This window comes from Pomacea canaliculata, linkage group LG4 (genome assembly GCF_003073045.1).
Source record: "Pomacea canaliculata isolate SZHN2017 linkage group LG4, ASM307304v1, whole genome shotgun sequence".
In the NCBI taxonomy this organism is placed as follows: domain Eukaryota; kingdom Metazoa; phylum Mollusca; class Gastropoda; order Architaenioglossa; family Ampullariidae; genus Pomacea; species Pomacea canaliculata.
In genome coordinates, this window is record NC_037593.1 from 18,337,249 (window position 1) to 18,362,657 (window position 25,409).

The following is a 25,409-nucleotide window of genomic DNA, read 5'->3' on the forward strand; positions in this document are numbered from 1 at the left end:
GCAGAGAGTTTATTAGATCATCAACGCTTTGTCGTCTTGTTGCATGACGAAATGACAATTAAATGTGAGCTAGTTTTTGATAAACGTTCAGGGGAACTTGTTGGGTTCGTTGGTAGTCATGATGAACAGGCATCAACCCCTGCCACCCATGCATTAGTATTTTACATTGTAGGCTTAACTACAAATATCAGTAGAAGCATTGGTTTCTTTGGCACACAATCAGTTACTGCAGATGCTTTGTTTACACTTGTTTGGCTGGCAGTTGGTCTTGTTGAGGAAGCAGGGTTTAAAGTGATATCATCCACAAGTGATAAGGCCTCACCAAATCAAAGGCTCTATGAAATGCATGGCAGTTGTGCAGATGTTTGCTATAAAACAATAAATCTGTTTGCCAGAGAGAGAGAGATATTTTTTTCCTAACGTTCCTCACTTACTCAAAACAGTGAGAAACTATATAATTCTGGATCAGGTAGGCAGACACGCTATCTTTGGTTAAAGGGTCAACATCTGCTTTGGAAGCATGTCATTGATATATTTAACAGAGATGCATCTAGTCAGCTGTACAGAACTAAACTTACTTATGAGCATGTATATCTGACACCTACTTCTATCATGAATGTTAGATTGCCAAGCCAGGTGCTTAGTTGCAGTGTGGGAAAAGTGATGCTTGAATATGGCATCCCTGAGTTCCATGAAGCAGCAAAATTCATTCTCAAAATGGATCGCTTTTTTGACTGTTTAAATGTCCGTTCAGCAGAAGAAGGTACTTGCAAGCGAAAGCCAGATCTGTTGCCTTACAGGGACATAAATGATGGGAGGTTTGCCTTTCTGGAAAGTTTCCATGAGTTCTTAATTCACTGGCAGCAGTCTGTGATAACTCGAACTGGTGTGTTCAGCAAAGCTGAACGTTCAAAGATGTTTTTGACGCATCAGACATTCAGAGGTTTGTGCATGACTATAAAGGCCTTTCCAGAAGTCACACGGTACCTCCTTCAGAGTGGTGTTCAGTTTGTTCTTAGTAAAAAATTTTGCCAAGATCCTCTTGAAACATACTTTGGGAGGCAGCGAAGCTTGGGGCACAGATCTGAAAACCGCAGCTTATGGATGTTTGGCTATAATGATAACAAACTGAGAATAGGAAGGTCTTTATCATTGACAATTCAACCCCAAGGCAATTGTACAAAAAGACAAGCAGATCAGACTAAGGCAGTAGTCATCAGCACTAGCCCACTAAAAAAAATTAAAAGACAGACAAAAGCTTCTGAGGACTGACTCATTTACAAATGATGCTTAGTGTTAAAGATTCTTCAATAGCTAAAATTTTATGTAAATATGGTGGAAGGAAGATAAAATGATTCACTTAAAATAAACTGCATTGTGAGACACATATATTTTGTGTCAACTGGTTAAAACCACCTACAGTAGCTAAGCTTAAGTATGGATGGAAAAAGTAGGCCTTGTTTCATTACTAAGAGGGTGTATTTGTTGAGATCTGTCTAGGAGAAATCCAACCACTGATGTTTTTTAATAATGAAAATTGGTTAATGTCCTTTAACACTAATTGAATGAACCTTGTGTCAAATAGTTTTATTTCCCAATGTTAATGATCATGTTTACATACAATATATTTTCTTCCTTTCATTCACTGATAAGGATAACCTTAGTTTACATTTTAAAACTGTTGACTGCAACAATTGAAAGAACTGTTTAAAAGATGTGTTTAAACAATTAATAAGTGACCTCTGATTTTGTGCAAGAAAAATACCTCACTTGCTTGTCCTCATCCTTTGGTTTGTTGAAATTTAATGAGAGTAGCAGTTCAGCAATAAATGTTTTACCCTTAACATATAATTTATTAACTAGCAGTATGAAGTCCTGAATGTGTACTACATACTACATATTTCTTTGAGAAAATCAATGTACTTGCGACCTTGAACTGCATAGGATTTCTTTACCCATTTTTGTTGTGCCTCCACATAGAGCTGCCTGAAATGTTATTTCTGGAATTGTCCTTGGGGATGAGTAAATTTGCATAATGTTACTTCACCAAGGGTAGCAATTAGTGGATAAGAATGAGGTACTATGTCCCTTTGTTACAGATTCCTATCTATATTTTTGTATGCTTAAATGAGCAATAAAAATGTTCAATTATAAGACAGTTATCTATATTGAATTGAGCATGCATGAATTTCAGTGACAAAGTGAATAACATCCATGGAATCAACACTTCACATCAATTTTTATTTTATATACATGCATTATGTAAAACTCAAACTTTTATAATGCTCAAGATTGCAATGCTTTTCGGCTGCTCCAATTAAGATTACCAAAACAGTTCGGTTAGCTTTTATACAAAAAGCTTTGCATGGGGATCCATTATACATAACATTAGGATCAATATTATTCTTGCACATATGTAAATAAAGATGATAGAAATTTAACAAGGGATATACATATATTGTGTCAACTTAGTGTATATTAATTTTGTGATGGCAATTTAAATTCACATGGGTTTAGGGAGAGACAATAAAATTACCATCTTCATACCTTTAATAACAATACCAACCAACTTTATTAGTCCCAATGGGCAATTTAAATGGGAGGTGTGCTCTGTTTCCAATATATATTTAAAAAATATCATTCCCATGCACACCTACACATCACACTCACACACACACCGCTGACAGAGTAGCTTGACTGCTGGTGGCACAAAAGATTTCAGATGCCTATTGCTTTTGCATACTGGCATGCATTGCGTTTACCTGAACTTAATGAAACAAATTCTCCCTCTAGCACATGTTCAGGTATTGACAGAATGCGGGAAGCTTTCCTAACTAGTTGCTGGTCACAGAAGGAATTCAAGTCCCTCGATCTGTTTGATACCAATTATCTTGGAACAGATGTTGACAATGTTATTCAAACTGTTCCTATCATGAACAGATAAATTATGAAACCAGCATACAAATGAAAAGGATAAAAGACTCTCAATAAAAGACTGCTACAAACGGCCTAAAATTGCTTGGCTGACTGAAAAACTGTTTAACTTCAGCAAAAGGTACATTCTTTGCTGGCCACGTTTGACAATGTGTTCAGTGTTTAGAGTCCATTTAAGCTGGCAATCAAAAACAGTTCCCAGGTATCTGAAGGAGGTAACAGTTTCAATACGTTTGCTATGTATCACACTGGGAGCAACAAAATCATCTTTAAATCTCCTAAAATCTATATTCAGTTCTTTTGTTTTGTCTGCATTTAACTCAAGAAAGTTCTCATCGCACCACTGTACAAAGTCTGTTAAAGCATTATCATGATCTTTCTTACGTTCTTGTAAAAGAGTCAATAATGCAGTGTCATCAGAAAACTTAATGAGGAAGCTATTCTCCTCCATACTTCTGCAGCTGTCAATATACATGATAAACAATGATAATTCCTATCATACCAAATGTCCTTGCAAATGTCATTTTCCAATCAAAGCAAAGTAGTATGAAAAGGCATTAGCACATAAAAAAAATGGGCAGTCAATAACATAAATCAGTAAGCAGTTGATATGTTTGCAAAAAAACTATTAAAGTGACATCATTTAAAACTAGTGTAGATCATTGACCCATATTCTGAAAATTAAACCCCCAGTTACACATTTGACCTAGTTGCCTTCAAACCTTTTCTAAGTCCCTTCTGTTTTTTTGGTTGAGGTATGTCTTGACAGTTTAAAATTTTCCATAAACTTCTTGCACTCATGGTGTGCCCGGACCATAAAATACGATTCAACAATCATAAATAAAATATTCTCTTTTATTTTCTGTGATGCTAAGATGCTATACATTTGCTCATATAAGCAAGTGCTAACTGACTCTGCTTGACAACAATTGGTATAATATAAATCGAAGGACAAAGTCTGCATCTGTCCATCAAAGCATTGTCTAAAAATAGACTCTAGCTTTAGAAAAATCTCAAGCACAGGAGGTTTTAATTTTGTAAGACCCCCTCTGTCCAGAATTTGAGTCAATGATCTATCAGAAGGTTCAGAAGCTGTGTCATGTTCAGGTATTAGTTCTTTTATACATAATAAAATGTCTTCTTTTTCAGTATGAGACAATTTTAGTGCTTATCTCTTAACACTATGTAGCACATAGCCTGCAATATACTCAACAATGTCTATTTCTTCCTCAGTGACCTCACTTACACTGGTTGCGTGATTGCTTAATGGCAAGTTATAGTTCTTGTTTACCATAAATTCAAACACCTTCAGGCAGACCCATGTAGATGCAGGTGATGGGATGTGCCTTTCTACATCCTTACAATGATTGACAAATTCCCTGTTGAAAATGGAGTAAGCCTTTTCTTTGGCCGCAGTTTTGAACCTGCCCTTCTCCACTAAACACTGATTATGGAATTGTAAATCCTGAAGAAGTGCAGGTCCTGAAAAAGTAGAAATATACAATGAGATCTCATTTGAAATAAATTCAGAACAGTTTACTGCAACCGCATTAGTAATATATGAAGAGTGCATTTAAAAGACAAAAATAAAGTTGAACTAACCATAACTGAATGTAGGATCAATACCATTCACATCATATATCATTTTCTAGATAAAAATGCACTATGAATATACATAAGAAAAATATTGCTCCAGCATACATTCAGTATTTGCTTCAAACTGCTGCTATTTTCTAACTATATATATATATGTTAATACTGTACTCAAAAGAGTGTAAAACTTTACAGCCTGTGCTTACCACCTATATTACGGATTATCTCCTTTACGCTGTCGGATATGCAGTCATCTGTCAGCAAGGCATTGCAGGACTCTTGCAAGATCTCCAAGCAGACCTTACGAAACAAATTACAATTACTCAAAATTTGTCTCCAAGTGTAAGTAAAAAAAGCATCGCCTATAGATAATGGAAGACAATAACCACTTTTCTAACTAAGCTCTATTTTTATCTAGGGCTGAAAGGTGCCAAAACGATTTACCAACTTGTGAATATTTAGTTAACTATTTAAATAAATGCAGTGGCAGATAACAATTAAAAGCGCATAAATTTCACTCACCCCACTGCAACTATTAGCGGTAGATGAGGGAACGTCGACTTTTTCTTCGCCACCCATTTCAAGTACACCATCGTCCTGATAACACAACGCACCATAAGAATGTGTTTAAAATATTCAGTAATAGAATAAATGGAGTTTAAGGCACTTACCTTAGATTCCTAGTCTGAATTAATTTTGAATAAAAGATAAATTCACCACGAACCACCCTCTGTAAGCACTCAGAAAAACAATGAGAGCGAGAACTTGCTGACAACTTCTTGACTCTAAAATAAATACAAATACTACGATACAACGCTCTGTTTAAGTGCATATATTTTACATTATGATTCATATACTAAATATATATATATATTGATCAGAGACTATACTTACTGAGAGGATTTCTTCGATATCAAAGGATTCCATGATGATCGCAGATCAAAACAAAGCGACTGGATTGCCTATACCCCACCTACTCTTCCCCCCCCCCCCCCGCGCGGACTCGAGTTGAGTCAACGCTTTCCCACTGCCAGCGCCTCGAGTTGGCTGTCCATAGGGTACAACGTCTATGATGGCACTGAGTGGTGATAGATCTAATAGTGGTGAGTGCTAATCAGTGGATTTTTGAAAGACAAGTACTAGTGAGGCTGGAACACACACAGTTACAACCTCTACTATGCTCATATAAGCAAGCACGTACGGTCACAGTCACGTCCAAGCACAAACCAAACAAAACGATATGACTACTCTTCATCTTTAATTTCACAAGGGCATGGCAGGAGGAATGTGGAGCTTAACTTTCTCCTTCTGTCGTAGTTACCTCATCTAATGCTTCAGTCTTTCATTTCTGCTGGATAGAGAGAGTTCTCTCCCCTTCTTCCTTTTTGTCTGTGTGTGTGTGTGGGGGGGGGTCAGGGGGGATGGGTTTGCAGGCAAGCTGACATAAACACACGTATTTTAATCTCGGTATAAGCACTCACATGCACTCCCCTTGGCACACGCGCGCGCATGCGCTGTCAAGCATCCACGTTCACACGTCTAACACAGTCTCCCTATCCACACTTCTAGCAATCTCTTTGTACCAATTAATTTGGAGATCAAACCACGCCAGATGTCAGCATGTACATTTCCAGTTGAAGCTGATTCAAGCGTGTACAGAGTTAAATCTCGGTAAAAGATTGGTCAAGAATGTCTTTCTTTGGGTCCAGTCGATGTTTTAGCTCCTCCTTCTCGAATGAAAAGGGGGGGGGGGGGAACACGCATTTAAACAGAAAACAGAAGCGTTGAAACAAACTTTTCTGAGGGTCCTGGCAGTGGTTAAATATTCAGTCGGGTGTTTGTGTGTGTGTGTGTGAGAGAGAGAGAGAAAATGCACACGTGTGTTTAAGCTAGATTTCATGTACAACGCTTGGCTTAGGTCCCAGTAAGACCCAGTTTCGCGGATTTCATGTTCACCATTTTAACCGACAATAACTAACTGGCTCTGTAAAATTCAAGAAACGCAACCGATATACTGTAATCCGGCAAATTGCTATTAGTGCGTATAATCAGAAGACGCTAACCTGACTTCCGGAAACACAAAAAGATCATGACCAGACAGAAGAAGAGGCGAACGAGAAGGAAGAGAGAAAGAGACAACAATGAACAGGAGGAAGAGCCAGGGACAGATAATCCTTACGGAAGTAAGCCTGACGAGGGAAGTTGTAGTGGACCATGAGGAAGATGACGACCCCAACGATGATCAATATAAGGATGACAAAGACGATACCGAGCCACCACAGATGGATGGCTGCCTGCTGCACGGGCTCTGCTTATGGGGGGAAATACAAAGCATATATTTTCTGATAAAAACTTATTTTTAGAATAGTATGTGGCAATATTTGTAAATTATTTACGAGTCAGACTGTCCGGAAAAGTTATCTATTTAGCAAAGACATTTGCGCGGACACACACACACACACACGTATAAATACAATGGGTGTATGCATGGACCCCTGTGGGACCCCGGGGTATGCTTGCCTAGCAAGCATTGCAAGAATAGGGTCCCTGCCATCCAGCCAGGCATGTCGTAAGAGGCGACTAAGGTGGACACCTCACCTAGAGGTAAAATAGGTTGTGGTAGGGCTAACAACCCCACCATGTAAAAAAAATCCTGTTACAGAAACTAAAACCAGAGAACTCGTCACAGATGGCGAAGGTAATGAAGCACACCAGGAGACTGGACTAATGACGGACGACAGCCAAACCCGAAAGGGAGCTGGCGCCCCGACAGCGGATTTACTGAAGCCGAGGCAGAAGTTGAGGGTGGGGTGCTGGAACGTCCAGACCTTGTACCAGACTGGCAGGATGCTCCAATTAGTCAAGGAGTTTGACAACTACAACTTGGACATCCTGGGAGTCAGTGAGGTCAGATGGACCGGCACGGGAAAGAGGAGACTAGCGTCAGGACATACCATCTTGTTCTCAGGAAGATCAGACGCTCAGCACTCTGAAGGAGTAGCTCTACTCCTCAACAAGAAAACGGAAAAGGCACTGCTGGAATGGAAGCCTTATGGACCCAGGCTTTTGAGAGCAAGATTCCATTCCAAGTACACCAAGCTGACAGTGCTAGCCTGCTATGCACCAACAAATGACTCTGAGGCAGAAGACAAGGATGCTTTTTACGATCAGCTCCAGGCAGCCTCAGAAAGCGTTCGTTCCAGCCCACGACATGTTGCTCATCATCGGCGATCTCAATGCCAAGGTGGGAAGTGACAACACCTGCAGGGAGCATGTCATGGGCAAACATGGAATCGGAAGCATCAATGACAACGGAGAGAGACTGGCAGACTTTTGTGAAGAAAACAACCTACTGATTGGAGGCACACTCTTCCCACACAAAGACATCCACAAGGCAACATGGACATCACCAGATGGGATCACAAAGAACCAGATAGACCATGTCATCATCAACCGAAAATGGAGGAGCTCACTTCAAGATGTTAGAGCCTACAGAGGAGCAGACATTGCCAGTGACCACACTCTTGTGATAGCCACAGTTTCTCTGAAGCTGCGTCGATCACGAGGAAAACAGGCACGTCAGAGAGTGGACTCCGGCAAACTAAAAAATCCAGCCACCGAAAGGGCCTTTGCTATGGAAGTAAAGAACAGGTTCCAGGCACTAGGAGACCAACAAGAGATGACCTTAGACGACTTCAATCGAGTCTTACAGGAATCAGGGAGAGAAAATACTGGCTTCCAACGGAAAAAGAAAGAACAGTGGATCAGAGAAGAGACATGGAAGAAGATAGAAGAGAGAAAGTCAGCCAAACAAAGAATCAACAGCACCAGATCTGAACGCCTGAAGGAACAACACAGACAAAGATATGCAAAACTAAACAAAGAGGTAAAGAGGATGGCAAGAACCGACAAAAGATATCACATAGAGAAACTGGCAGATGAAGCAGAAAATGCAGCAAGTAAAAATGACCTGAAGACACTGTACAAGATAAACAAACAGCTAAACAACGGGTTTAAGAACAGTGATGTGCCAGTGAAAGACGTGAACGGTAATGTCGTCGAGGGAGAGGCAGGAAAACTACAGCGCTGGAAGGAACATTTTGAGTCGGTTCTGAACAGACCAGATCCCCCTCAGCTTGCAGACATCCAGCCAGCAGCTATAGACCTTGACATCTGCACAGACCCACCAAGCCTGGAAGAAGTGACAGCAGCAGTCAAGACAATGAAGAGCGGCAAAGCACCAGGGGCAGATGGAATAACAGCAGAGATGTTGCAAGCAGACGTGAATGTGACAGCTCCCAAGCTGACTGAAATCTTCAGGCAAATTTGGGAATCAGGGCAGGTCCCTGTTGCGTGGAAGACAGGGCTCATCTTCAAGTTACCCAAGAAAGGAGATCTTGGAGACTGCAATAATTGGAGGGCATAACACTTCTTTCCCTCACCAGCAAGGTCTTCAGCAAGATTGTTTTGTCAAGACTGACGGCAACTCTTGAGAAAGACCTCCGACCACAGCAAGCAGGATTTCGCCCTGGGCGATCCTGCTCCGAACACATCTTCATTCTGCGACAGATTCTGGAGCAGTGCAACGAGTGAACACACCGCTGTACATCAATTTCATCGACCTGGAGAAGGCTTTTGACAGCATCCACGCGAGTCCTTATGGAAGATCCTGAGGCATTACGGAGTCCCTGCAAAACTTGTTCAGGTCATTGCAATGCTGTACAGCGATTTCAAATCCCAGGTTGTCTGTGACACGGAGCTCACAGACCCCTTCAACGTCAGTACCGGGGTGAAGCAGGGCTGCATTCTGTCGCCGTTCCTCTTCATCCTGGCCATGGACTGGATCATGAAGACTTCCACGACAGCGAGAGGAGAGGGCTCAGATGGACCATGACTATGACAGCAACAACAGCACTGGAAGACTTGGACTTTGCTGATGACATTGCCCTGCTGTCACACCGCCACCAAGACATGCAGGAAAAAACAAAGGCCTTCTCAGAAACAGCTGGAAACCTTGGCTTGAAGGTCAGCACAAAAAAGACTAACAGTATGAGAGTGAACGCCAGAGTCCAAGACAGCATCAAAACTAAATGGAGAAGAGATGAGGAAGTTGACAGTTTCACCTATCTTGGGTCCAAAATGTCAAACACTGGGATGCGGAGGTGGAGATTCGAGCCCGACTGGCGAAAGCCAGTCAGGCCTTTGCCTCACTCAGGAGCACATGGAAGGCAAAAAACATCAGCCAGAAGATCAAGCTGAGAATCTTCAAGTCAAATGTGATCAGCACCCTCCTTTACGGATCAGAATCTTGGAAGATGACCAAAACCATCAGTAACAAGCTTGACGTCTTCCAAAACAGATGCCTCAGGCGCATACTTAACATCTTTTGGCCAAACACCATCACCAACGAAGAACTCCACCGAAGAAGTGAAACCGAGTCCATCACCACGCAGGTTCAACGAAGGCGTTGGCGATGGATTGGACATGTGCTCCGCCAGCAGACAGCAGACCTTTCCAGAGTCGCCCTACGATGGACTCCAGACGGCCGAAGAAAAACGAGGCCGCCCAAAGGAAACTTGGAGAAGAACAGTGGAAAGGAGATGAAAGGAAAGGGCTGGACATGGGGTCACCTAGAGCGTGTTTCAGCCGATCGACATCGGTGGCGGACTCTGGTTGAGGCCTTATGTGCAACCTGATGCACAAAGAGGAATAGATAGATAGATAGTATGCATGGGCCCTCACCAGGCGATAGATAAACGATGACGTCGACCATCAGCGGGTCCTCGTAGACGCGGTGGTAGACGATGCAGCGGTAGGTCCCCAGGGCCTTCAGTACGTCGTCGGTGGTGTTGGCGTCGATGCGAAGTCGGGCGGACTCGCCGTACACACTGTAGCTGAAGGGAGGCTGCTGCAGCTGCGTCTCCGTGAGGTTCGTGCCGTTGAGCTGCCACGCGAACTGATGAGGGCAGCAGGGGTCAGAGGTCGCCACCACACTGAGCTCTACCGGCTGGCCTGTCTTGATGGCCACGGTCCGATTCGGTTTGAATTTTATCGTCATCGGCTCTGAGGAAGAGGAAGAATAAAAGAAGAGGGGAAAGATTTCGTGGAAGTCTAATGAAATATAATTTGATTAAAAGTAAAGTTATTGCACCATCAAGGAGAAAAATAAATTACTGGATAAGGATAAGTGGTGTTCAATCGTCCCCTCTGCCTTGCATGAAGCATGAAGGAAAGGTAGCCTGTGTTAAATATCTGTCATAAAGACCTGTCGAAATGAGATTGTCTACTGATAGCTGAGTCAGTGAACAGTTCCCAGAACTTCTTGTCTCCAAGACTACACTGAACGCACGTCTTCCACCTAATGTTTGTCTCATTTCCATTTCTACGTCTGCATCCTTCACAGTGTTGGTCTCTCGGTCTGTTTCAAGGGTGTTGACCTTTTAAAGGTGCGGTTGTCGAGAAACTGGTCTCGTCCTGTGACATATTCGGTGTTGGTCTTGTTCTGTCTTAATAAAAGGCGTGGGTGGGATGTAAGAATAAAAACGTGTGCAGAGAAAAGAAGAATGAAGAATGAGACAATGATAATCTGAGAGACATTATGATAATACGTTGACCAGAGCTCCATTTGCTTCCACACTTACCGATGACTTTGAGGTACCCGTCCCAGAAGGCGTAACCTCGCTGATTCGTGACGTTGCACTGAATACCCCGGGTGCTGTTGTCAGTCAACCCACGAAAAGTAACCCTTTTCTTGTCGGGGCTAAGCGTGTACTCACTGGGGTGGACTTCTGTTTGGAATGAAGATGAATTAATGAATTAATGTCAACCACGATTATGACAATGAGGATGACGGAGAAAAATACAAGATGACATTCTTTATCGTAAGTGGTATCATCCAGATGAGGTTTAAAGTGCTTACTCTACTTCTCTTATTTCTTTATTTTTTCTATTCAATAAGCACAATATTTAACGTTATATTAACTATTATACCACAGGCTTTCAATTCAAAGACACTTTTCATTCTTAAAAACATTCATTCAGTATAGAAGGAGAAATAAAGGTAGACGTGGAGGTAGGACTTCTCTTTTTATACAATTAACGTTTAAACTATTTCTTTTTTGTACTGTTAACATACAGCTCACACTCACAAACTGTCACAAACTACCTTCACCGCATTCTCTCTCACACACACAGCGCATGAGCAAACATACCCATCCACACAAGCACACGCACACACACTCATCCATACACATACGTAAGCACACACTGACACACACACGCATGCACTTACATTCATCCACACACATACTTAAGTATACACACACACACTTACCTAATTCAAGTGGTCGTCCGTTGATGAACCACCTCGGGGGAGGTAACGGGAACTCTCCAGGTGCCTCCTTAGCGTCACAAACGAAAGTAGCGTCCCCTCCTCTCGATGCCAGCACGTTGGACTGGTTTCTGACGAACATGGGCGGGGCTGTCAGTACAAAGCAAGTTGTCCCATTATCTCCCTTGCCCCTCTGTCTGTAGTGGGGTGGATAGTCTAGTCACTCTAGTGATTACACCAGCGGCCTACCTACCCGAGAGAGCGCACACTGAGCGGTTCAATACCCGTCTGACGCTGCCAACTCCCTCAACAACGAATAGTGAAAAACTTGACCTCACCCTCCGTGCCTCGTCTAACATCACTGAGTGTAAGCACATCTTGTGTTATTGAAACCGGCATTTGTCTTACAAATAATAAAGAGAAAGATTACGTTTAATGTTTCCCCCCACCTTTCTCTCTTTCTTTCCTTTTTTTTCTCTCTCTCTCACAAACACATACAGGATGTAATTTCCCGATCAGCAGCTAATTAGCCTCATTCACAACATGAAACTGTTTGCCGTACATGTGACGTTGAGAAAGACAAATGCACCGTCGCCACCCTGACTGTTGTCAGCCTGACACCGGAAGCTGCCTTCATCCTCCGTGGTTACCGACTGGATGCGCAGCCTCCGGCCAAAGTCGGTGACGTTGGTCCTGCTGGAATTTCCTATCTCCCGGTTTGTCTTGTCAAACCACTTGAGAGTTGCATCAGGGCTGCATCAACGAGACATAAAAACAAACAAACTCGGTTTTATTTTGGATATACGATGCATTTTTCTAACCACACATAAAATGAAAGCAAACAAGAAACGTTTTTGTAAACAGAGCAATGTTTACTACAACCAGTTTCCTCAAGATGCTAAACGAATATTTCTTTCTCCCCGTTCACACTTCTTTTCGGCTCGACACTACTTCAAGAACCTTCGTCCTTTCCTCCGCCACTCGGTTGTGTAGGATGACAGGACATCGATACAAAGGGTCAGAGGGTAGGGGATGTGCGTTAAGAATAAACGTCTAAACGTCTAAATCCACGAGAAAAGGCCAGAAGGTGAGATGATTGTTATCTTAAAAAAGATGAGGCGAGTGAAAGTGAGGTTTTCATCAAGAGCGCGCTCGTCATGCACGTGAGTTAATGAACTCGCCTGCTCCACCCTTCGCACGTGTTTCTCTAAATGTTGCCACTTACTTCGCTGCAAAAATACACTCCATGATCGCTTCTTTGCCTACGTCCACCTCCAAGTACTTGGTAGAGCTCAGCAGCTTGGGAGGCGACTGTTGGTTCTCACCTGTCATAGAAAAACATAATTGGAGGAAAGGACTCTCTCTCCCCTCTTTCTACTCTGTTTCTGTTTCGAGTCAGGGTTAGTTTTCTCGGTCCCTAGCAACATTTCCACCTCGAAACATCGTCTGTCCTAAGTCACTCTACCACCTACACAAACTGAATTGATATAATTACAGACGGTATGAACTGCATGCTACTAAACTAATTAATTAACTGAATGTTTACTTAGGGGTCAGATCTGACGAACAGCAAGATTGTGATGAGAGGCGCGATCATGAATTAACTAGAAAACCTTATTTTATATTATCTAGTAGCAACAATGTATTACAAAGAAATACTTTCGATAATTTCGACTAAAAACAACAAAAACTGTTTTTAAAGTATACTTCTTTCGTCAGATATAGTCCTAAGGAAGTAAGTATCCCTAATGGTCATATCAATGAAAATATATAGCAGTCTGTTAAACAAAACAGTAGGAATTTCTCAGCAAGTGAAATGGGCAATAAAATTGTTAGCGAAAACTAAAATGGTAGAAAGTTATTGAAAGTGAAACTCGGTGATCATAGGACAGTGAGAGTATTCATGAGTCACAGACAGTGAGAGTATTCATGAGTCACAGACATTGAGAGTATTCATGAGCAGTATTTCACTTAGCTTACCTGACTGAAGTGGCTGGACCTTAAGGATGACCATCTTTCTTCCCAGGGTAATAGTCGACTGGTCCTTGGAGTTGACGGCACAAACATAGAAACGGTCTGCTTTATCGTCAGCCGCTTCGAGTCTAGTGATGTATAGTGTGCCTGGGAAACCCATGAATATATATAATTACAGACTAGTGATGTACAGTATACCTGGGACACGAATATACTATTTAATGTAGACTAGTAATGTACAGAGTCTCTCGGACACGTGGTTGTACCTGCTATTGCTCATGGTGAGGTACAAGCATTAATACATCACAGGAATTGCGCGCACACACACACTCACATACACACCATTGACGTCCACGTAGATTCTTGAGTCTTTCTTGATCTGGCTGCCATCATTAATGGGCCTGTCCCTGATCTGTGTGTACCAGTCTATCGTTCCAGGAGGATCGAAGAACGGTTTGTAGAAACACGGAATGCTTATGCCCTGCCCCACTTTGCCAGTCAGATTCGCGGTTGCTAGGACATTGAAAGGACTTTCCACTGTGGCAAACACCCACACACACACACGCGTTAACAAAACAAGGATGCTTACCATAAACTTATAAAAATCTGTCACTCTTCTTTCGTAAGTTTTATATCGTGTATATTCTTTAAGTTGGCCTCTAATTTCCAGAGTGTGTGTGTGTGTGTTGGAAATGTCGAGACAGTGTCACTACATGTCTACATACATGTCTTTTATCTCCCTCACCTATCGGTCGGACGTCGAGGACTTCTGACAAGGAGGTTCCATGCACGTTGGTGGCACTGCACTGGTAGTACCCTCGTTCTCTCTCACTCATTTGGTGGATGAGTGCGGAGCCGTTAGGATACACCAAGAAGTAGGACTTGGGGGTGTCCGCTCCATTGAACGTCCATTGATAGCTGCAAGGAGACACAAGACGTCTGCCATGACTGAGGTTAGAGTGGTCATTGCTGCAGATGCTACTTACAGAGATAAGCATGTTGTCTGCACTGCGGCACTGCCAGAAAGAAGAGTAGGCAAAGTGGTCATTGGAACACACTGGTTGTTGTTGTTATTGTTGTTGTTTTTGTCGTCGTCGTCGTTGTAGTTGTAGTTGTTTAAGGACGCAAAGAAATGTGTACTCAAACTCTAAAAAAAACCTTTTTTGCTCATGGACGAACACATCTATATTCCAGAGCACAGTGGTTCTCAAAGTATTTCGGACCGCGGACCGCCAAGGCCTAAAAATCACTCTGTAGTATGAATTTCAAATTTAAATGGATTCTAAAGGCAAAATAAAACTGCTTAGAATCGCGTAAAGAGTAGGATAAATTTGAATCTCGTCTATTTATATGTGTGTTCATGTTGAAAACGTTGAAGGTTTGTAGTAGAATGTTGTGTTTAATAAGAGAAATGACACGGGACTCTTTTTTTGCTTCGATAAAATCTCGTTTTCCGTCACGTGACCCTATGACGTGTGGTTTCCATAGTGAGAACCTTGCCTCGAGAATGTGCTGCACCCGATTGCCACGAAAAGAAGGGAAAAGATTCAAAAGTTTCTTTTCATCAGTTTCCTAAAGACAAGGCGATACGAAACGAGTGGGTCATACCAATAGAAAGGCTCCATCGCAGTACGAAAAACCTTTGGGAGCCCAAAGAGTGGGACCTAATATGCTCCAAGCCATCTTGATTGTAGATTAGTTTGGATATCACTAATCTAACACAAAATCTTCCCAATGACCACAGACACTTCATGTCAGAGACTGACGTCATAAGGAGACTGACGTCATAAGGAGACAAGTCTTCCATCTCGGGAAGCTATCGCGGTTACTCGGCGGAAGGACACAATGGTCGATTTCACTGGATTTTTTCGATTTTTATAAACATCGGCAACCGAAATAGTGCTAATAGGTGGTAATTAAGTCAGAAACGAATCCTTTATTTCTCCTGTGTTGCTCTCGTGCTCTGTAATTGTAACTAAATATAGTTTTGAAACGTTTGACCGTCGCCACAGCCTTATCACAAGCCTTGAGTAACCCTTTAAATTGCCGCATTTGTTTCATTAAAATTCAAAATTAAATGTCCTTTTGTGACAGTAGTATAGTAATAAGCTGACATAAAACTACCTCGTTATTTGTAATTAAAATGTTAATGCGAGTAATGCATCACTTTAAACATCACTTAATTTGCTGACATATGATGACTGTCAGCCGCGGACCACCTGACTTAGTGATCCGCGGACCACACTTTGAGAACCACTGCCATAGCAGATACCCGTACATTATTATTCGTCAGTTAGTCGTCACGAAGAGAGAGAAAGAGGTACGCAGAGACAGACAGTGAGAAAGAGAAAGATGGACATCAGACGGGTCAGGCTGTGTCACTACGGACATAGCTTTCAGAAATCCTCAGAAACACAATCACATCAGCTTCCGAGCGTTCTGCAAGAGCCTGTTCCTCCCGCGCTTGACCGTACGGCCAGACCATTGCAGGCTCGAAGACTGGAGCAAAACCCTGGAATGGGTCTACTAGCGTCTAAGGACTCACGTGGGAGCAGGAAAGCCGGTGGCGATGCAGGTCAGGACGACAGTGCTGCCTTTCTTGGCGTAGATCACGGTCCTCGTCCTGGGCGTCGTGACGTGCGGCGGCTCCCACAGGTGCAGGAGGCTGGGGTCGTCCAGCGTCACGTTGGGGTCCCACGCACTGCGCCTTGCGCGCAACGGTCCGGAACTACGCGAGCAGACGACGACGGCATTGTCGTCTGAAAGTCAAAGGTCAGATAGAGTGTTTAGTAAACAAGGGGGCAGTCTGTTTCTGAAACTCTACGTTGAGTCAGGCCTGACGAGAGGGAGGGGCAGGAAGGGATGGTGTAGCCGGGTCCGCGGCTGTGGGGGAGGCCCGGCATTATTCGTACTTTTTGTTTAAATAAAAGTAAAACGAAGAAAAAAAGTAATAAAGCTATACTTCAAAGAACGCTATAAAGTACAGGCTTCACCACTACTAGAGTTACAGCTACCTACAATAATTACACCCAAATCTATGATGACTGTGATATCACACATTAAGGAGAAGGATATAAACCTTGTATTGTCTTTATATTTCGTGTCTTTAATCTGTCTAGTTTTTCACGTCCACTGGGGACATTTTCCCAAATAGTTTGATTATTTTTGCTTCATTTGCCCTCATCACCTGACCACTCACGTGTACAATGTTCATCTCACGCAGAGTTGTACATCCTACCTGTGTACACTGTTACTAACGTTTGCTGTCTGTATTAAGTTACTAAACAAAATGTATATTTTTTGTGGTCTTTGTTTGCTTATTTCTTAGTCTTCTTGATTTTTTTCAAGTTGAACTCGTGTTTACTATTGATAGCATCCCTGTGCTTTCATCCCAAGGGCAGACACAAAAAGGTTCGACAACAAAAGTCTTCGGGGTTCTCCAACTATTCATGGTTTTATTGAATGTTCCTAGCAGTAATGTTATGTCAAAAGTAGTTTTGTTCCCATCGGGACTCTGATGCAAGTGTATTTGTACTGTTGTACTTGTTTGCCCTATCAGGCCAGCATCAAACAACTGCCAAAGCCTAGAGTATACTTACACACTGGCATAGTTTGTGAGAAGGAAGACAAATGTATAAATCTTTGGCTTTCTGAGAATAAGCATGTCCTGTTCTTGACATCCTTGTGCCATTGTCCTCATGTCAATTGGAAACAAGTTGTTTAACAGATCCTGGTAGTGATTACTTTATAGGTTGGAGATAGGTTTTGTAGTAGATGATCAGAAATACAGACTTGAATGAAAAGCAGTGGTGTGTGAAGGTGTGTGGATCACATTGTAGTATACAACTGTGTGTTGAATGAAGGAAACACACAATACAATTTGTTCAGCTGAAATATGATTCTACTGACTACCAATTGTTTCTGTGGCATGCATTGTTATGATGTCACAAAAATAAACTGTTAATTAAAAAAGTATTCGGGGTTGTGAGAACTTTGAGAACTGTGCCAGCCGAAGCCTCGTCTGGATGAAACCAAGACCGTTATAATTCTTCGATTCAAAAAAAAAAAAACAAACAAAAAAAAAACAAAAACAAAAACACCAATCTTTCAAAGTTATCAAGAAAGAACGAGACTTTCGTTTCTGTAACCAAAACTAAATGAAAAAAATGACTACAGCCGCACGAAAATAAGACGGGGAATCGTAGGGAAAGTTTACTCGTTGAGAAAAGTAGATTCCTTCCTACATCGTGTTTACCAAACCAACAAAATCGTTTTGTACATTTCCATATTCACTGTCCCACAAGAAAATTTGTTTCTAGAATCTGTGTAATGATTCTTATATCCACAGATGTTATTTTTATCTTTCCTTTCGCTCAGAGGTCTTATGAATATATTTTTTAAAATGTAACCCTAAAATGAATATGAAATAATTAACGGTAAATGATTTCTTCTGAGAGTTTATGGCTTATATATATTATTCATATATATTAGACAAGTGTCTTGACACTTACCTTGAATGGAAAGGAGGAACAAGAAAATCAACCACCACAGCTCCCTCCTGAAAAACGAACAGGTTTGAGGTACAGTCACACCCCGAATAAGCACGTACCCCATGTTTGACGGTGGGTCTATGATATTATAATGGAGCTGAACTGATACTTTGGTGACGGTGATCCCACCCGACTATAAGGCAGCTGGGCCTGGTGGTGCTTGCAGGCCTGACGAGAGGGGGGAACAGGGGGTCTGGTGTACCCGGGCCCGCGGCTGTCAAGGGGCCCGGCCTTGGTCAGTGGATTTTTTTTTCTTCTTCTCCTTTTCTTTTTCTTTTAACGATTACAAGTACAAGGGGCCCGGAGAGGTCGTCTGTCCCGGGGCCCGGGCTGGCTCTCGGCGGCTCTGGGTGCTTGTGGTGACGTGCAGGTGGTGTCAACACATCTACTGTACTGACAGTCGTACACAACTATAGCATGCAGTTATGTTAAGCACATTATCATCGTTTGTCGCGTTCGTGCGGACATTATTAAGTTGTCTTACACAAAGTCGTTTCTTATCACTATACTTTATCAGTTTACTTTATCGATAAGAAACGACTTTGTGTAAGAATGCTTGATAATGTCCGCACAACGAACGCGACAAACGATGCAGTTCTCAAGGTTTGTCTGTCGTTAAACAACACGTCATCGTAAACATCTTAGTTGAAACATCAGAAACAACATAAAAGACAACCCACCAGTTTCAGTGATACACCAATATTAAACATCCTTCTTTTAAGAATGCATGTATTTTTAATTACAAACTATAAAATTCTGAAGTTTTCATTATTCACTCAAGAGTAAACGTATAGTGACTATGTTATCAAGTATCATTGTGTACCTCAATTAAACAAAGGTCTACCCAGGGGATATAAATTTGAAAATACTCAAACTTTATGACTTTGTCGATGACTGTGGTGCTCTGGTCATTAGTAAACCATCTTGCGGCCCTATGCTTCTCAAAAAAGTAATGAGGAATAAACTAAACTAAACTAAAACTAAACCATCTGACATTTACTCTTAACACAGAAAATACCAAAACAATGTGTACCACTTCATGTAATATCTATTAAAGCCTTTTTCTACTGCACCACGTGTTTGAAACACGGTGTCACTGAATTTCTACTGTATTTCAAACACGTTATTTTTTAAAGGCTTTAAAAAATTAATTGAAAGCATTTGGGTAACGGATCACTAATAATATAATTTGCTTGTATAGATCACAAGAACGGATGTGTAGCTAATGTTACAAATGTTGCCCAAACTTCTCCAAACTTGTGACCATACTCACATTTTTTTCTGACACACTCGGCAGTCAAAACTTCCAGAACAGAAGATTCCAGAACATGAGCACAAGCGCTCGTCAAAAACCTGCAACAGCGTCCTCTACGACTGACTTCCGTCCGTTAGAACTGTGCTCTGTTCCACAAACTACCAAAACTATCCCACGATTGCTTCTTCCACACTGGTGTCAGTTAACAAAAGTTATGTTCTACTAGTTTGTTTTGCTGTTGTTTGTTTGTGGCTGATCTGTTAGTCTTACACGCTGCTTATGAGGCAAGATTTTGAAACAGACCAAACGGTGCTGCAGGCCTGGCGAGTTCCGAGTCGAATGAATATTGGCTGGCAGCAGTGTGAGTGTAATGTGACGAACCTTGCAAGTCTTACCTTGCAAGGCACATCACATCGCTCGACGAGACCCCGCAGATGACGATGACGATGACGATGAAGAGATTTGTAGGTGGATCGGAAAAGGCACAAGTTGAGAGGAATGTCACTGAGAGAGTTATAAAGAAGATGGCGGAGAAGACTATTGTTTTCCCACTCACTCGGCCATTTTTAGAGCATCGTCTTTTCTCTGATATATGACGTATTTCTCTTGTAAATGACGTCTTCACGTGGACATCGCGACCTGTCGTCTACACACCACGAGTGAGTTGTTTCAGCAAATCAAATCTGCAAAGGCGCAGTTAACTCCAGGCTTTGCCATCCCGAAATCGGATACGGAAGTGACGTTGTTGCCAACTGGTCGTGTCTCTGGTCACGTGAGAGGAATGAAATAAGTGCTGTAAACGTTGTTCTCATATGCAACCGTGTGTTAGGAGAGATAATATTTCCTTGAGCTTTCGACAGTAATCTTCTTATACATGCTCTGACATTCTGTAGATGGTATCTGTTTAATATGTGTGTATGTGTTTGTGTGTGTGTTGCGTCTTTGCGCTTCGCCTGTTCACACAGTCGAGGTCGGGCAAGCTTGTCTATGTCCTTGTATGGAGAAAGTGTTTAGACCAGTAGTTTTTAACCTTGTTTGAGGTACCGAGCCCACAAGTTTCATATGCACATTCACCGAACCCTTCTTTAGTGTCATCACGAATTGCTGGTGTGTCTTCTATTTTCTATTTACACATCTCAGCTTGGTCCTCTCATTGAGAAGCATAATGTGAACCGTAAGATGTTTGCAGATGACACTGAACTCTATTTTTCATTTAGTACTGACAGTGAGTCGGTGCGTGAGGCAGTTTGTGCTGTAGAAGATTGTTGCTTAGAGGTCAAGTCATGGATGCTGAGGAATAAACTCAAGCTTAATGATGAGAAGACAGAGGCGATGCTATGTGGTTCCAAGCTTAGCCTTAGTAAAGTCTCTCTAGACTCCATCCAAGTGGGTCAAGCTAGAATTCCTCTCTCCAGCTCCGTACGGAACCTTGGACTCTATGTTGACAATCTTCTAACTATGTCTGATCATGTCAGTTCTGTAGTCAAGGCATGTTATTTCCATATCCGCACACTTGGACGACTCCGACCCAGTCTTAATAAGAAGACTGCAAATGCAGTTGCTGTGTCTCTCATCGGTTCTACATTAGACTATGCCAACAGCTGCCTCTGGGGGATTTCAAAGAGCGAGTTGTCGAGGCTACAGCGAGTGCAGAATACGGCTGCGAGGATAGTTGCAGGAAAGAAAACAACAGATCATATTACTCCTGTACTTCGTGACCTGCATTGGCTTCCTGTGGAGAAGCGAATTGAGCATAAATTGTTAACCTTAACCTATGGCTGTCTTCACGACCTTGCGCCTGTCTATCTACAAGAACTCATTCGCTGTTACCAACCCCAGCGGAACCTTCGTTCAGCAGCACACTTCAGACTTGAACGACCGAGTGTTCAGTCAGGGAATGCTAATAAGAAGACTGCGGGTTTCAGATCCTTCTCCAATGTAGCCCCGCTTTTGTGGAACTCGCTTCCCCTCTCGACCAAGGAGTCTGATAGTATTGCATCTTTCAAGAAAAATCTGAAGACTCACTTGTTTAAACTTTTTTGAAGTTTTTCATTTGACCTGCAGTTTGGTGGCTGCTGGGATCACCGCGCATTGAGCGCATCTTTGTGATGCGGATACTAGCGCGCTACAAAACTACATCATCATCATCATCATCTTGACCTCCGTGGCGGAGGCTCCGCCGAACTCCTGACACCGACTCACCGAACCCCTAGGGTTCGATCGAACCCCGGTTAAGAACCACTGGTTCAGACCCTTTCTTTATCTCTGACTTACAGCTCAGTGTGCATCGTTGTCCTTAACACATTTAATGATGTTTATGTTTCTCGCTATTTACATGCGTGAGAAGTGGTCATCTGTTCATATTTTCACAGACGTCAACTGTATTCTCAAAAAATCTTGTTCGTTTCAGCGTTAATTAGAGACTGAGCTTAGTGTTATCAATGCGATTTTACACAGGAACAGAAGAGTGAAAGCACTTCAAAAGACTGTTTTTCCTTATTAGTTTTTATTATACTTAAACGAGCCCTTTCATAAAGAGAGAAGTAAAGACGTCTGAAAACTCGTGAATTATTGACTTGGGGCCAATATTATCAACAATTCAGGCCTTCAATCTATTTAAATAATCAGTTTTATGGAAACATAGTGCTCCACACAGTTTTACTATTTTACTGTGAACAGTAACATAGAACTTCGGTGTGGAAACTCCATGTTTCAGTATGGCAGTCGCTGACGATAAGCATCTCAGTCGACTATTCTGGAAGTAGACATTTTAAAGATCCTGGCATACTAACGAAGTCATGTCCCTTTCTTCTTGAAGTAGGACGCAACCCTAGAGAAGTGTTCACATCAAGGCAATCACTACTTACTGCAAAGTACGAGCTACAAATGAATCCCACGATTTATAAACAATGATACATCTCAAGTCGACCAAACTGTTAACAAAGCTCCCCACCAGACTTGTCAATGTTCAAACATCACAAACTAGAGTCAAACTGTTTACCTTTACTGTAGAGTACTCACAAATAGCGCCAAGGAGCTGCTTCAAAGGCGTTTTCAAGAAACTTTTGCAACATGAAATTGTAAGGAGAAATAACTCTTTTTTAATAGAAAAAAAATCAGTGTGCGATATCCCCACCTGTTCACTTGTTTTGTTCCCTTGAAACACAGTAAACTGCGATCTCACTTGCCGTGGACGAGAAAAGGGTGTGTCCTCTCCGAATTTTGTTTCCGTTTTATTGCCGGCACTGACTGGTGAGTCGTAATATGAACTCTTGGAATGTTATAGCCAGATCTTTGAATAATGGTTTTGAATTACTACAGCATCTAAGACCTTACATGAACATCCCCCAGCAGTTGACATCCCCAACTTACTATACATACCTCTACCCTCTGTAACAGTGATAAACTCAATATCAGCATATACAACCTCACTCACCAAAACCTTTTAAATTTTCCTTTTTAAACAAGTCATTAAGTAATCAGCCTGAACTTATCTTACCAATCACAGACTCAACACTTATGTATCGCCAAGAAGTTTATTCGAAACGACAGTTACAAAGTTTTGCCTGTTATCATTCCTGTCACAAAGAGGAGCACAAAATGACATTTTTTTAACTGTACTAGTCACTGTCGAGGCATACAATAACATCAAGGGTCATCTTTATGTAAAACAAACTTACTAAACATGATAAATGGCTTCATTCACAATTTTACACGTGTTTGTATTCTCACCATACGAACAATTCGTGATCGAACATCCTTTTTAAAATATTCGATGTATGTACCCGTGTTATAATCATCCTTCAGAGCTAAGCTCCACACAATCTCCTGATCGTCAGAGACATTTTTAAATAATAAATATGAACGTTTTTAAACCATGTTAATCCACCCCTAGGAAATTTGTGGTCAGTAAAACTCGTCATGCTCCTATATTCTGAAAACAGTTTTAATACCATGTAAATTTCGAAAAAAAATCCTTGAGCGAGCAGGAAACTGGGCAAGAGAGAGACCAACAACATAAACAAATTAAAAGTGATATCAAGGGACATAATCAGCGACAGGCCATAGTGGAGTTGTCTGGTGAAGTGACAGGACCATGGTTGATGGGAGACAACCGAGTGCGCACTAAGGGAAGGAATGTCACAACAGTGGGTGTGTCTGTCTGTGTGTTGTCATCCACTTTGTTTCTCTCTTGATAAACAATGTGATGATAAAGTGATAACACGTGTTCACGAGGGTCTTAGCTCCCCGTGGTCCTCACTCTCCCTGTGTCTAGCACCACTGACCTCTCGTCGTCACGGGTCACCTGCAGACCACAACAGATTGGATATAATTCATCATACAAACAATATTGTGCAAAAAATCACAGTTAAATGCTCTGTTTATTTATCCTTGAGCTGTTTAAAAGTACTGGTTTATAATACTTCATTAGTATAAACAAATATACTATCGGGGTCTGCTGTAACCTCGCATATAAATGGTAATTTTTCCAGAGGGATTTAATAAATATGTTTTGTATTTGTATCTAATTGTTGCGCATTGCTAATTAGTAAAGTGTTCATATTTACTTTTTATTGTTGTTTCTTGTGCTTGATTTATTATTAATTGAAGTCAAATTTTCTAGTGACTATGTTTGTTATTAACGCACCTCACCCTAGTCTAAGGTGTTGTTTATATTACTGTCTGTTATTGAGTGGAGTGAAATGACAATATTGTTTTTGACAGAATTCACTTCATTCACTACTATGTAGAAATGTTCGTGTGGCTCACTGTTCATTGCAGATAGCGGAAGTGTTCATATTACTTTCATTAACAATATACCCCGTGTACTTTGATGTAAAAATGTTGACTCATTTTTTAAGTGAAGCTTTTGTTATCACAACAGAATCTTTCATCTGCCATACGATCAGCTGTGTTATTTATGCGCTGGTAGAAGTGATCTGATGAAGGTGATGTGGGAAAGTCCGGGTGGTCAGGGTAGTATGCTGTGAGATCTGGTGAACTGTGAAGTCAGGGTGCGGATGAATGTATACCCGGTGATGTTGCTGGTGAGCACCGACCAGGGTTTACACTCACCGCATCACAACCTCTATGTCTCTCTTCTTCCGCGACATGGCAATGATGTGAGTACAGTCCCCCTCCCCCGCACTCCCCCCCCCCATCGTGACGATTGCACGAGGAAGTTATTCATGAACTCAGTAGTCATAGCAACATATCAGCAACACTCACCATTTCGTTGAATCACGAACCATCACCACGGGAATCTTCTTTCTTGTCATCGGAAAGTTCCGCCCCTTGAGTTAGTCACCTGCAACGCAAATAATTGTATGTAAACAACTACTGCCCACAATGGATTTATAAAGTATAATAGTTGTGACAAACAGTAAATCATTATTATTATTTTTGCCTTTACATGTCACCAGTTAAGAAACAAAATTTCAGCCATTATTGTCGGTGCTAATAGACAAAATAAAAGAATAAAAGAAGACATGTATCATGAACTCAGCAACAAACAGATTTATAGCAGACGAGACGGTCTTGAAATAAAGAGAAAATAACCTCGTGTGGTGCATTATCATAAAATGTTGTTCCTTTAATGTCTTTTCATACACTTACTGCTCTTATGTGAAAGGAAATAATTTCCAGTGCAACATTTGATGTTTTAATGGACAGTAAAATATTATTACGATTATTTAAGTTCCTTCAACAATCTTTCCACAGTTCACCCTTCTCAGTTTTCATTTGAATCAGCAGATTTACACTCACTGAATAA

The 25,409-nt window shown here is 41.6% G+C and overlaps 2 protein-coding genes and 1 long non-coding RNA gene across 5 annotated transcripts in view; all 3 read right to left on the bottom strand.

The window, feature by feature from the left end:
• Positions 1 to 2,230: 2,230 nt before the first annotated feature.
• LOC112562291 lies at positions 2,231 to 5,505 on the bottom strand. Its single transcript, XM_025235439.1, has 3 exons — positions 5,050 to 5,505; positions 4,734 to 4,827; positions 2,231 to 4,416 (listed from the first exon to the last, which is right to left on the bottom strand). Exons 1-3 carry the CDS (start codon positions 5,104 to 5,106, stop codon positions 4,103 to 4,105), a joined length of 465 nt encoding a protein of 154 aa, XP_025091224.1. The 5' UTR covers positions 5,107 to 5,505; the 3' UTR covers positions 2,231 to 4,102.
• A 268-nt stretch (positions 5,506 to 5,773) lies between these two features.
• Positions 5,774 to 19,808, bottom strand: LOC112562289 (neuroglian-like). Its single transcript, XM_025235437.1, has 12 exons — positions 19,655 to 19,808; positions 18,343 to 18,389; positions 16,377 to 16,590; positions 14,577 to 14,749; positions 14,174 to 14,368; positions 13,838 to 13,978; positions 13,083 to 13,182; positions 12,420 to 12,610; positions 11,861 to 12,007; positions 11,169 to 11,315; positions 10,270 to 10,590; positions 5,774 to 6,838 (listed from the first exon to the last, which is right to left on the bottom strand). Coding segments are annotated over exons 1-12 (1,902 nt in total). The 5' UTR covers positions 19,657 to 19,808; the 3' UTR covers positions 5,774 to 6,614.
• Positions 19,809 to 23,153: 3,345 nt separating this feature from the next.
• The window catches only part of LOC112561959, a 38,018-nt gene continuing 35,762 nt past the window's right edge, over positions 23,154 to 25,409 (bottom strand). For all 3 annotated transcript variants that reach the window (XR_003098755.1, XR_003098754.1, XR_003098753.1), the window contains 2 exons: positions 24,866 to 24,944; positions 23,154 to 23,942 (listed from right to left, as the gene is read on the bottom strand). This is a non-coding gene — a long non-coding RNA (uncharacterized LOC112561959). The remainder of the gene's footprint in view (positions 23,943 to 24,865; positions 24,945 to 25,409) is intronic.

Coding starts and splice junctions, on each gene's coding strand:
- LOC112562291 (XM_025235439.1), bottom strand. CDS start 5,106: ATGGGTGGCGAAGAAAAAGTCGACGTTCCCTCATCTACCGCTAATAGT. Junction 4,828..5,049: donor CCGCTAATAGTTGCAGTGGG/GTGAGTGAAATT, acceptor TTGTTTCGTAAG/GTCTGCTTGGAGATCTTGCA. Junction 4,417..4,733: donor GATAATCCGTAATATAGGTG/GTAAGCACAGGC, acceptor CTACTTTTTCAG/GACCTGCACTTCTTCAGGAT.
- LOC112562289 (XM_025235437.1), bottom strand. Junction 13,979..14,173: donor AATCTACGTGGACGTCAATG/GTGTGTATGTGA, acceptor TGGGTTTCCCAG/GCACACTATACATCACTAGA. Junction 10,591..11,168: donor CGGGTACCTCAAAGTCATCG/GTAAGTGTGGAA, acceptor CCTCTTCCTCAG/AGCCGATGACGATAAAATTC.